This window comes from Schistocerca piceifrons, chromosome 2 (assembly GCF_021461385.2).
Source record: "Schistocerca piceifrons isolate TAMUIC-IGC-003096 chromosome 2, iqSchPice1.1, whole genome shotgun sequence".
NCBI classification, from domain to species: domain Eukaryota; kingdom Metazoa; phylum Arthropoda; class Insecta; order Orthoptera; family Acrididae; genus Schistocerca; species Schistocerca piceifrons.
In genome coordinates this window covers 301,605,311-301,619,063 of record NC_060139.1, presented here as the reverse complement: position 1 = coordinate 301,619,063, position 13,753 = coordinate 301,605,311, and the positions used below count along the sequence as shown (strand labels likewise).

Genomic DNA, 13,753 nt, shown 5'->3' with positions numbered 1-13,753 from the left:
ACTTCAGATTAATAATATTATTTGTATTATACAATTAAATGTGGTAGATTTTAATGAGCTCTGACTACTGCAGAAACACTAAAAATACGTTAGACAAGGTTATAACACGATCTCTTAAGGCGTGATACAGCCGCCTCCGTAGCAGAGGCCGCTAAATACACACTTGTGTGTTGGCTCCCCGTGGTATACGATTCGAATCCCAGTGTCTTAAAAAAATGACGCCGCCTGTTTCTGGTTGCAGTCTAGGCAGATTTCACGCGTCAGGATTTCTCTTGACCTTTCTCAACTATCTCTCTCCCTAGCTCTGATTGGTAACACGATGAGGGCCATAACTTGATGAAAGAGAATTTCAAATATCTGAACGAAAGCAGATGTGTTTAAATATTTCATCAAAATTAATCTTCCACTTGTACAGTCTCCAATGGGAAATAAAAGTGAGAAATGAAACCAGCAAAAATATGAAGTGCACAGTGAAATGTTTCGTTCGTAATATCTCCATGCAAGCGAAAGACAGACGTAATGAGCACAGGAATTTATAGTGAGGCGTCCTTTTTCCAGTAGCTATCAAACAGTATGCTTACGCATCTGTAGAAAATAAACTTGTGAACAATGTTATTCTCAGCCACTGTAGACGTTTTGATTACATAAATCGAAAATCGTAGGGCAACTAAGACTAACTTTGTAGGTGCACAGGGACGATCTGAGCTTACGTATTGTTTAAGAGTTCTGTCTTTGCGTGTTGTTTATAAATGCAACAGGAGGGTCAATAAAACTGTTTTCCACTTGCTTCGACAAAGGCCGTTCCATCCACAGGGTAAGAAAATGAAATGAATAATACACATTATTATTACTGCTAAAAGCCAGACGTACTTACACGCAGCATGGGTCCCTAACCCAGTGCTTAGAACGAGTAGCGGTCAATAGCCAAGTTTCCTTGGCCCAGTTGTTGAGATTATTTTGAAGCTGTGCAATACATGCTGAAGCGTCTTCATTCCAGCGATCAACTAAGAGGATATAAACACTGAGAAGCACACAACGATCACGGAACTGCGTTTTTTTTTTTTACATTAATTGCGTTCCGTACTGGAAGTTGGATATATGTACACTTCTAATATGATGCATCACGAACACATGTATGACTCACAATTGTTTAGCAACACGCGAAACTGAAAACAACAGTAGCAGAACACATAAAACGGAAGTGTTCCATTCTGCAAGTCAGCTAAGTTTAGATCTACGCGAGCTGCTTGTCCCTGTTCCCGCGTAGCACGGCTGCCAACGTTACCTGACAGGGCGCCAACGGAGCCAGGGTCGGCGTCTGCGGACTGCGGCATGGTGCGGTGCTGTCACAGACGCAGGGCGCCCGCCGCCACTATTTATCATAACCTACACGCCGGAGACACCAGCTGACTGTGACGCTACACGCGGAACTGTGCACAGCAGGCTGCCGGCGCTGTTGCTACCGCCGCTGTCGGCGATCCTGTGAACTTGGCAGCCGGCGCGCGACCTTGAACTCTGTTGCGAGTGGGTGTGCTGTGATGCCGGCGGCAGTCTGGCGCGGGAGATGTGACTTGCCAGTCTTGTTACGGAATGAGCCGACAGTCCAGATCGTCGTCCATCCGAATGCGCCACCCCTCTCGGTTTTTCCACCTGAAGTTATAATTGTGTGCTGGAGTGGAAATACATTGTCATGTAATTAGTTTTGACTGAGTTATTATAGCGACTCTGAAACAAATCATATGCTCGATAGCCTCATGAATGGATATCATCATGCTGGGAAAACCTCAAAAACATAGTCCCAGTGGTATCTGAATACGCTGGACTCCATCGTGGACATTCATGAATTTCCCCTTTTGTAAACAGTTACACAAGCTTGTCAGCACGAACAGTGCTTCTCACATACCATTTGTTTGAATCTGGACGGTATGAACTGTCATGACTGTCGTTCACAACCATACCAATATACTGTGGAACAGTCTCCATCTTTAATCAGCCTAGTATGTAAAGTGTATAACTCTGAGGAAGTCTGTGATAACATTTGTCTATTTTGGTACTACTTATATTTTCCTATCAGTGATTAAGGAAAAGATGTCCGTCCAGATGGCTGAGTGGTCAGTGCGACGGGATGCCATACAAAGGGGCCCAGGTTCGATTCCCCACTGGGTCGGAGATTTTCTCCGCTTACGGACTGGGTGTTGTATTGTCATCATCATCTCATCCCCATAGACGCGCAAGTCGCCGAAGTGGCGTCAACTCAAAAAATTTGCACTAGGCGACCGGTCTACCCGACGGGAGGCCCTAACCACACGACATTTCAATTCAAGGAAAAGATTTGCACGGAAAGGGCGAAAACTGGCTTCAGTATATAACCAAAGCCTCTCGTACACGCTAATGGAACTGTCGAGTTCAGAAACCGATTGACGAATCGCCAACAACACTTTCTAGCATCCAGGCTTCACAAGATGCAGCATAGACGATAGGGATGGAAAAATTAGGGTTTAACATTCTGTCGACGATGAGGTTCAGAGACCGAGCACCACCTCGGATATGAGAAGGATAGAGCAGGGACTCACTCCCGTCCTTTTTCAAGGTAACCAACATGACGTTCCCCTAAAGTTGTTAGGGAACCCTTAGGAATCTCGAATCTGGATGCCTGGACTGAGAGTCGAATATTCCAATCTCTTAACCTACTGTCATACTATCATGTGGCAGAGAGATTCGAGATTTAAAAGGACAGAAGACTGGTGATCAGGAAAGGTACTCCTTCGCTGTTTAGGCGTTAGATGTCTCATAACGTCTACATGTTATTCTAGCACTGCCAACGTGACATTTCCTGAAGGGAAGCCACTAATAAAGCGAAAATGTTCTACAGTATCATTGAACAATTTATGAAAGCTCTTGCTAGTATAGCAAGAAATGGTCTCCCAGACACCGAGATATACTGCCAATAAAACTGATCGCGCAACTAATAATACGTGCATAATTCGGAAAATATAATTCTGTGTCAAGCATCGTGTAATGTGAAGGGTAGTCAAATGGAGAAGGAGAGGAGAATTCTTAGTCTAACTGCTCGGTTCACAAGCAAGTTATGAAATAGAGGTCTAGCTACCCATTCACCCATACCTATTGTGCAGTTTATGGATAATTTCATTTCTAAGTGGTATCTGACATGTTCCACATATACTTCCGTTTCGAAGGGGAGATCTCGCAAGGCATATTCACAAAAATTTACTATTATCCAGAAGGAATTCTAGTAATCTGTCTGCCCTCTCCTTTCGCTTACCAGAAACGAACCTTCTCTAGTTTTTCCCTTTCCTTTCAACGACTGTATTCTAGCCTCCCATTATGATTAAGTTATTCTCCCATAGATGTATTGTACTAGTTCATTAATTGAAAATTAACCCTGTGGGGCTGTTATATAAAATGATTGTAAATGTATGCAAAATTTAGTTTACTGACAACATTTATTTTCCTAAAACAAAGACAGACATAAATTATGCTAAACAAGTTATTAATTGTATACCTGAACAATTAACAGGTGGTTTAAGACCACAGTGGGCAAGGATCCTAGGTGGCAGAAGAGAGTCAAGTACTCTGGCCCTAAAAATGTGGATAACGCAGTCTGAATCGATCTAATGCTGAGCAGACTTTGATGGATTAAATCTACTATGGCTTCACTACATAGTTGCAGCTGAGAGCAAGTGGCGATTGAGATCTGTACGCCCTGACAATGCTGGAGCAGCAGTACATTACCGTGGTTGCTTCATGCGCCGATGTAACTTGCAGTTGGTGAGATGGGTGCGGCGGAGATGAGACGTGAGGCGGCACCTGTGAATCAATCGTGGCCACGAAAGAAATGCAAAAATCTCACGGTCTGGCGATCAGGCAGACGGATCGCAATTTACTCTGTACCAGAGCCCTGAAATCATGGTAGATTTCAGTGTGTGACACACCCATTCTCTGGTCGTACCAAGAACCAATTTGGCTCACTTATATGACAGAGTGCACAAGTATACCAAACGTCAAGACTGGTAAACCAAAACCGAAGAAGTGTGCCCTCAGCAAACGAGTAGTCCGAGGTGTTTGAAGTCACACTGTCGATACAATAAGAACTTCACCACAGGCTTCCCAGTCTAAACTACTTGCAAGTGAAGTCAGTCTCAGGACAGGTCCCAAGCACCAACCACACACGCCAGGGCATCGACCTGAAGTCGTCTTACCAGGCCAAAGTCCAGCACCCGAGTGCCTCTCTCCTCTCCAGAAAAAAAAATCCGTTTTCCCACAAAATGCGCGAACGACACCGCCTTCACGCCTTCTTGAGCCAATCATAGGTCTCTAGAGGCGCTAAATCTCGCCTCCCACATGACTGCACAAACATGTGTCGAACGAGGGCAAGAGTTACGAAATCTGTGTCTCTGAAAAAAAAAAAAGAAACAGCCAATTACTGACTTTTTTAATTTTTCACGGAGGGGGAAGATGTTTTTCTCCAAAGTCGCGACATTTCCCAGGGCAACAAGCAAACAGATACAATCTTAAAGATATTTATCTAAATCGCCTGTGCCTTGGAGCTTGTTAGTCCTAGCTATGAGGTCTAGTAAAGATTCTGTCTGTTTCTCAGACGCTGGAGTTTCTTATAGAATTGAGGCAGCCAATGGAAGTGGGTCACAGGCCTATTTTCAGTATCAGTGAACACGAAAACTTGTGAATTTTTATCACACATGGCTCTGCACACAAAGCTCAGTTTACGATTCCATTGTGTAGAAGCGTCCCTTCAGTCCATAGCCCCCCAGCCCAAGCTTCAGGTGACGCCAATACAGGTATCACAGCATTGTTCTGCTGGAGACCTGTCACAACAAAGGGCTGCTCTGTCTGCCCTATATGATCGTGAGCCTGTCTGGCAAGATTTACTGAGGAATGGGCTTGCTGCCAATTGCAAATTGGAAATTGTAAATTTGTGGTAAGGTCTTATGGGACCAAACTACTTAGGTCATCTGTCCCTAAGCATACACACTACTTAATGTAACTAAAACTAACTTACGCTATGGACAACACATACACACCCATGCCCGAGGGAGGACTCGAACCTCTGACGGGCGGAGCCGCATAGACCGTGACATGGCGCCCTAGACCATGCGCCTATCCCACACGGCCCACCAATTGCTTCCAACTCCCAACATGCCGTTTCTATAAGCTAAGAACCATAAAAATACCTCATGCTCTTAGCGCCCTACCAGGCTCCATCAACATCTGCTCAGGCCGTTAACTTTCTAGAGTCTCGCTCAAGGTGCGTAATAATTTTCCATGTACGAAAAATAGGTGATAGAGTAACTTGTCCTCTCTCATAATATTGCCGCACACCTCATCATCGTCTGCATTTGTGCTTGGCATGTGTTATGGTTACAACGTCTGTTGGAACCAGTGCCAAATTAGCCACATAGCAAGAGTTAGCAAAATGCTACAAACTCAGCACAACAGGGGCCCACGTCTAAGTGTACAAAAATCTGTCAAGTTAGGCTTGAATGGTTTTCTACCTAGCGTTCAACGAAAAGACGGTGACGTCCAAATCTACAATTAGTAGGAACAATTTTACCTCATTTCTAAAACAGAGAACTGGCCACACCATGCATTATGAGTATGTGTCGTAAGTTGACATTACCGCAAAACTTAAAGGGAATCTTCTAATGTTGTGCGGGCTAGTCGTAATAACCTGATCGCTTAGAATAAGGTTCTGTTGATTAACAATCAGAAAGTAATTAATGTATACCGCATTTATTTTTGTAAGTCTGCTATCACAGTCGTTCATTTCTTCTGCATTGTATTTGCTTTTCCTTAAAGTAATTTTGAGCCGAGCTGTATAGAAAAGAGGTTGTTATATTGTTGGTGGACTGTTGTTACATAACATGTGGTACCTTCGCGGTTCCTGCATTTCTGTTGTGTCGTTGTTTCTTTGCCAGTTGCTGTGCACTAACGTGCTAGAATAATACATTTTAACAACAATGGAAGATATTTTAAGAGTGAAATATTATTTTATCTAGTGATTGGTAAATTTCCCAAATGGAAAATGAGAAACACTGCAGAATAAGGTAAGCGTGTTTGTTTAGTTTATATACGCTACCAAGTTAAAAAAAGTAGATCCCATGTGCAACTTGCATTGGTAGAAGCAAAGATCGCAACACCAAAAAATACTTAAGGTCGACTAATGAAATTGCAGCAAGGCATTTGTCCAGGTAACATATTTAAGTGATTAACAATGCAAACTCAAAGGTTAATGCAAGCACGAAGTAAGTCATTCCAATTGTGAAATGCTGGTACATTAATAACCGGTGCAACCGCCAGAACATTGAATGCAAGCATGCAAACGTCCATGCATTGTGTTGTACAGGTGCCGACTGTCAGTTTGTGCGATGGAGTTCCATACTTGTTGCACGTGATCGATCAATACATGAACGGGTAATGCTTTTGGTACTTTCAGCATTGCAGCCCAGTCATCAGTCGTGATAATCTAATATATAAGAAACTATCAGCCTCGATTGCGGTAATAAAACCAACCTTTGCCTAGGTTTCAGCCCAATTAATTGAGCCCTCTTCAGAAGATAAACCTGATTCTATAATATGTCTATGAGGGCATGGTCTCGAAAGTCGACCATACCTGCAGGCAGCTTTACATCTACTTATGCAGTCTACTTGATTTCTGTCAACTGTGGCTATTCAAGGAATTGCTGCCTTCCTCCTACACGAAATTTTCTCTGTGAAGAAAGAAGGTTACTACATCCGCTCTGTGAACGTATTGGTATTTCGATCTTTGATCTACTCGTCTCACGAACTGCTGAAGTCTCCGTTGTGAATCTGGGAAGAATACCTAGCAGAGTTTTTTAAAGAGTACGTTAGTTCTCCATCACTACCACTTTACTAGATGGAACTCATTTTGCTGCATAGACTGTTTTATGGTGAAATAGCCACTTTACTTCATATTTATCGATTACTAAATTTCGCCTCCTTGGTCATTTTCAAGCTACGATCTCAGTCGTGAAATCCATATGTAAAAAGGCAACTTAATACGGCGTTTATCACTGTGCCATCAAATAACACATTAGAATAGGTTTGTGTAACTATATGAAATAAAAATACACATGACATTGACAGCAAGTTTTCTTTCCTTTTCTCCTTTTTTAAAAGAAGAATAAAAGAAAAAAAGGACACTGTGGGTTCTTGTCAGTATATCAGTCTCTGTAGAGATTTTTCCTTCCCTCCCATGCCTATTTAGTATTACACCTACCTGCAACCGCAATAAATGAAAAGTAATTCTGCAGTTTTTAATCAAGGGGCTGCCAATACTGTACACAAAATACCGTTTAATAGTGTTGCTTTACCGCATTTCACGTGCACGTGATGTATTTTTATTCTCCACAGATGAGTAGCAATTCTTACATTCTCTCTTCGGTGGTGTACATTATACTCACGCAAACCTTCAGCTGAAGACTGAATGACTAGTGTTCATTTTCCTTGCGTTTCCATTTATTTGTAGTCAACTCCGGCAGGTCGATGACATTAGGCATCCTTGATATCTGCATTGTTTGCTAATACAGGAGAGTCAAAGTCAATTTTGTGTTACTTTTTAATAACGTGATGGTTACGTGAATGCTACACTGTGATGCGGTTCTGTATATGTATTGAGGAGAGGAAGTGGCATTGTCAAATAAAAAATGTAAGATGCTATTTAAAAGAGACATACTGAAGTTCATGTCTCTGTAACGTAGAAAGTTCCACGAAAGACAATCATGCTGATTAATGTCCCCCTGGTAGCTAGACAACATTTTCTCGGTACGTTTTTTATTTTACTCCTGCACGAAAAGTTATTTGATTTCACAGGAATATATAGAGAGAACATAGGAAAGTAGCTCAGCCCTGAATAGAACATTGTCAACGAGCTACAGTAAATTAGTTTATAACTCAATAGATAAAGAGTGTAATTTTATTGAAAGTAGAAAAACATGGCAGCTGGAAGGTCTTCTTCGTTGCAGAAAATTGAACTGATCGAGGATATTGCACGTATAGAAAGAGTGGCTGCACGCTTGATCACAGGTTTGTTTGACTCATCGGGGAGCGTTACACAAATACTGAAGAATCTTAATTGGCAGGCTCTTGAAGCCAGACGTAAATTATCCCGCGAAAGCCTGCTTAGAAAATATTAAGAACCAGTATTAAATGAAGGATATGGAGATAGCCTTCATACCCTACGTATCGGTCCAGTAGCGACTGTGAAGACAAGATCAGATTGATTACAGCACCTACTGAGACATTTCATCAGTTATTTTTTCCACGCTCCATACACAATTCGAACGGGAAGAAATCTTAACTTACGGTGCCATGCTAAGTATCCTCTGCGATACATTTCACTCTGTAGACTAAGGAAAATGATAGCTCCAACATTGTGTGAAATTCCACTTATTGGTCATAAAATCGCTTCTCGGTTGTTGAGGGATATTTTATAGGTAGTTTGGTATAAGATGCTCGATGTCTCCGATGGCTTGTTGCAGAGTAATTGCATTTCGTTTGATCTCGTGTCCTTATTTATCTTTATATCCACACTGAACTGAAAATATCTACAAAACAGGGCAAATATTGACCACGCGCACTGCGTCTCTTATTTCTAAAGAAACCTGTTCCACTCACTCACTGTTCTTGCTTTTGACAACAGTATTACCCACAGTACTTCTCGCCCTCAATGTTGCGTTTGAATTCAATTTCTTTTTTTTAAATTTTAATTACATTTCTTTTTGCGTGTAGTTATTAAATGTCATATTATGTACACGATTAATGTCATTCACATTTGCTTACAAAGGTTTAATAAATATCATATTTATTTACAGAGGTTAATACATATTATAATTTAAATAAATATGTTTCTACAAAGTACCGGTACCGATTGCACAGTAAGGAGCGTACTTGCAAATGTTATATCTGCTTATAAATTATAGGTTTTGTTGCCCAACACATATTATTCCACACTGTAGAACCAATCTTATTTTTTCTTTCACTTCTTACAAAAAAATGTCTAGCCTATAACAGCTTGCAGTTTTTTGCTGTCAATTGCAATTTAGTGTCGTACTCTAGAACAAGGAATGTAAAGAGCTCAGAATTCTTTTAGTGAATACAAACATTTTTTTGCAAGAAAAGATTTAAATTTTGTTTTAAATGCAGCTCCATTGTATGTTCTTATCCATGGAGGTATATATCATGACTGTTGTCCCTGTACCCCAGGCCAAACAACTCTCTTTTGTAGCACTAGTATTCGGTGGCACATGTTCACACCTCTATCTCATAGTTTATAAATAACAAAATTATCCCATAGTATATTGACTTCGGTGTTTCGTTGCATAGTATTTTGTACAGCTGGCTAGGCAAGTGCAGTGAACTGCTAATTTTACTGTTTACAAGAAAAGGAAGAAACGTGCGTACGGAAGTTGTTGGCCAGGGGTTCCCTTCTGTGGAGCTCTGCCGCCTAGTGCAAGTCATTTTATTTGACGCCACTTCGACGGCCAGTGCGTCGATGATGACGAAATGATGGTCAGGACAATACACATAGCAAGTCGCGAGCGGAGGAAATCTCCGACCGGTCGGGAGCCGAACTCGGAGGAGCTCTGTGATCAAGAGTCAACGCTAACCGTAACACCGCGAGCTGCTTGCACCAGATTACAAAGAGAACATGGTTTGCCTATCGAAGATGCCATCCATGTCCGGACAAAGGAATTTACAGTCTTCACTGTCTGTGTACGAAAGTCCAAAACCATTTCCCACCCAAAGCTGTAGGCAGGAGTTGTCTGCTTTGAACTGCTTTAAACTCTAGTAAATGTGATTTTGTAGTATTTTTAGGCCGTGGTTACTAAAATAAGCCGACAGAAAAAATCGCAGACAGAAAATAATTAATGTAGAGTAATGGAATTTCGGAAATACATTTATCTTGGTAAAATATTTAAGTGATTAACATTCCAACACCACACATTAATGAAGCCCGAGATAAGCCTTTGCAAATGTGAAATGCTGGTACATTAATAACAGGTGTACCCGCCAGAATGTTGAATGCCAACGTGCAGACGTGCATGCATTTTGTTGTACAGGTGCCAGGTGTCAGTTTGTGGGATGGGGTTCCATGTCTGTTGAAATTGGTAGATTGATGCAGAGATGGTTAATGCTCTTTGTCGATGACGCTGGAGTTCTTATCCGATGATGTCCCATATGTGCTCGACTGGAGACAGATATGATGATTGAGCAAGCCAAGGCAACATGTCGACAATCTGTTGAATGAGTTGGGTTACAACAGCGGTATGTGGGCTGACGTTATCCTGTTGCAAAACACCCCCTGGAAAGCTGTTCATGAATGGCAGCACAACAGGTCGAATCACCAGATTGAACTACAAATTTGTATTCAGGGTGAGTGGCATAACAAATGCACAAAACATGAACGCAATTTTCAGACTCCAGAAAAGAGCTATAAGAATAATGACCAAAAATACTAGACGAGCTCATTGTAAAGATCTGTTCAGAACACTGGGGATTTTTAACTGCTCCATGTGAATACATTTACCAGTCAGTTGTACACATCAAAAATAACATTGGTAATTATTGCACAAACAGCTCTGTCCATGACCATGCAACAAGAGATAGACTCAACTTACATTTACCAAGAAAAAAATAAACATAAAACTCAAAACAGCATTTTCTACCAAGGAATAAAACTATACAATAAATTACCAAAAGAGATAAATTACCAAAAGAAATTGCCAAAATACACTTATTTAAAAAGGCAGCTAAAAAGTACCTGTTATGAAATACTTTTATACATTGAAGGATTACTTAGCGCAAACAGAGTAGGGGTTTGATAAAAAATGTTATACAAATAAATAATAATATAATAATAATGATTACAAAATATCTAACATTCCACATAACACCGTCACACTAGGTTGTTTTCTTTCTTTTTTCCTTTTCTAGAAAACCTTACACCCATGCTATGCATAGCACATTACTAACACCTCTTCCTCTTTCTGAGCTCAACATCTCGCTATTTATAGAGGGATGCTGACTCAGTTTTCCAGGATAGCAAATGGGAAGTTGCGGTACAGAAAATGGCTCAGAGATCACCAGTATGTGTGTTTGTGTGTGTAGTGAGTGAAGCGTTATGACACAATGAGTGTATAGCCTGTGCATTGACTGACAGTGAGATATGAGTTAACAGTGTGGCATTACATTATTTAATAAGTTATTTGTAAAAAAGTATTGTATACTCGGAAATTATCTAATGATTGTCTCTAACTAGAAGTATGTAAATATATGCGTATACGAATTAGCTTATTTTAAATTGATCTAAATTTGTAAATACTTTGACATGTCGTATATCCTTGTAAAAAGAGATCTACAGATGAATAAAGCTACTACTACTACTACTACTAACCACGGGAGTGCTCGTGCAGGCCCTCAACTAGCCTATTTGTAACCAATATATGGCCATCACTGGCACCAGGGCAGAACCAGCGTTCATCAAAAAAACCCACACTTTCCACACGTGACAGCAGTGAAGTCGCACATGGGGGTGGTTTCGGGTCAGTGGAACACACTGAAATAACCGATTTGTAATGTTCCATATTTCACTTTGGTGCCAACTGCTCCTCAAATTGCTGCTGCAGAGTCAGTAAGTGCACCAGAGCCACGTCCCGAACACGATGGTCTTCCTTCTTGCTAATGTTACGTGGCCGCCTGGAGCCCCGTCTCATTGTGACCATCCATGTTCCTTGTCTCCGCTGCCAGCAATCATGTACAGTGGTTACATTCCCGCCAAGTCTTTCTGCAAAATCGCAGAAGGTAGACCCAGCTTCTCGTAGCCCTATCACACGACCTCGTTCAAACTCAGTGAGATGTTGATAATGGCGTCTTATGTCGCTTTTAAGGCATTCCTGACTAACATCAACTCACCGTGTCCAATCTCAAAGGTAATTAACGCTCACGACCGTTACGGAATGTATTTGAGGCAAATCTGATTTGCATCCTCATCCTAATAGTGGCGCTACTAGCATCACTGTTATGCGATGGCATGAAATCTTCATAGACATTATCTTTCAGCTGCAGAAACACGTCAACCGATTTTTGTTTATGTCGCACAACTCCTTGGTGCAGCGTTTTTTTTAATTTTTTTTTATTCCATTACTGTATTTAGTCACTTCTGACGATCCATGTGTTAGAGAATGTGTTATCTCCTTCTCATCGTCACTACAACCCAGCACATAGGTGTCATCTAGCCGGCTGTGGTGGCAGAGCGGCTCTAGGCGCTTCGGTCTGGAACCGCGCGACCGCTACGGTCGCAGGTTTGAATCCTGCCTCGGGCATGGATGTGTGTGATGTCCTTAGGCTAGTTAGGTTTAAGTAGTTCTAAGTTCTAGGAGACTGATGACCTCAGATGTTAAGTCCCACAATGCTCAGAGCCATTTGAACCATTTATGTGTCATCTAGACAAGTATATATACGTATACATATGGGAACTTGAAGAGTGTGCAGTATATTTTACATACACGAGAAGAATAAATTACCTCAATTTTGAAGCCTGCGGACTCCATGCATTAATGATTCGGTCATAGACTGAATGCTGATTTTTCTCATGCCATTTTGATAAAATGCATATATGCATTGTTTATGGTTATTTAGGCATGTACACAGAGTTCAGAAGGTATATCTGATATTGCATGTCCTCAGTTTCAGTAAGAAACGTGCATGGTTGACCAAATCGAATGTGTTTGTGAGATCTAAAATGTGCCAACAGTACTTTTTCCTTCTTATAGGTAGCTATAGATTTCGTTCAAAAATTCTGTGTCAGCTGGGTCCTGCTTTGGGCTTGTTTTCCTGTAGTATTTCTTGTACGTTAACAGTAATTAATAGTAGTATGGATAGATTTCCTGATGAAGAGTTAACGATATGCACCGCTTGGATGGGTTCACAGAATGCAATGGAAAATCGGTATATCAATAACATACTGATTTGTCCTCGCAGGGATTGCAACCACAACACAGTATTTTCGCATCTGTACCTAAATGCTTACGAGGCACCGGGCCCTTCCTTGTCAGAACTGACTAATGACTCTGAGCACTATCGGACTTAACATCTGAGGTCATGTCCCCTAGAACTTAGAACTACTTAAACCTACCTGATCTAAGGACATCACACACATCCATGCCCGAGGCAGGATTTGAACCTGCGACCCTAGCAGTCGCGCGGTTCCGGACTGAAGCGCCTAGAACCGCTCGGTCAACTTGGCCGGCTGTCAGAACAGAAAATTATGGCCGTGCTAGGTATAGCAGAAAACCCATTCAGGTAGAGAAAGTGCTACACGCGATTAGTAACGATCACAAGTTGTAGACGCGTCGAATAAGCTCTAACACAACGCAAAGAGATGTTTTCATAAACTTACATGAACAACAATCGCACCTGTAATATAAAGTTCAGTCTTTGCAGCAAGCGGACTTCCCATGTCGAAGTGAGTTAGCAAACTGGTTCTCCCAACAATGTGCTGAAAACATAATTTTCCTGACTTCGTTTTGTTCACCGACGAAGTCGGGTTCACAAGAAAAGCCATGTTAAGCAGTACACATGCAGTGATGTGTCGATCTTACCAACATGTGAATGTGTGGTCAAGTGTTTATGTGATTACTTCACTAAAAACTGAACAGAGTCGTGTACAAAACGTTACAGCAACGTGGTCTCCCGC

The 13,753-nt window shown here is 41.4% G+C and overlaps 1 protein-coding gene across 2 annotated transcripts in view; it reads right to left on the bottom strand.

Moving 5' to 3' along the window:
• Positions 1-1,459, bottom strand: part of LOC124775363 (sodium-independent sulfate anion transporter-like) — a 223,709-nt gene extending 222,250 nt beyond the window's left edge. Inside the window, exon 1 of one of the 2 annotated variants that reach the window (XM_047250197.1) lies at positions 1,286-1,459. In XM_047250197.1, the coding sequence (XP_047106153.1) occupies positions 1,286-1,334 (49 nt within the window). In that variant the 5' untranslated portion in view covers positions 1,335-1,459. Of the gene's footprint in view, positions 1-874; positions 1,218-1,285 lie in introns of those variants that run through there. The other variant, XM_047250198.1, reaches the window with a different exon arrangement.
• Positions 1,460-13,753: the final 12,294 nt, after the last annotated feature.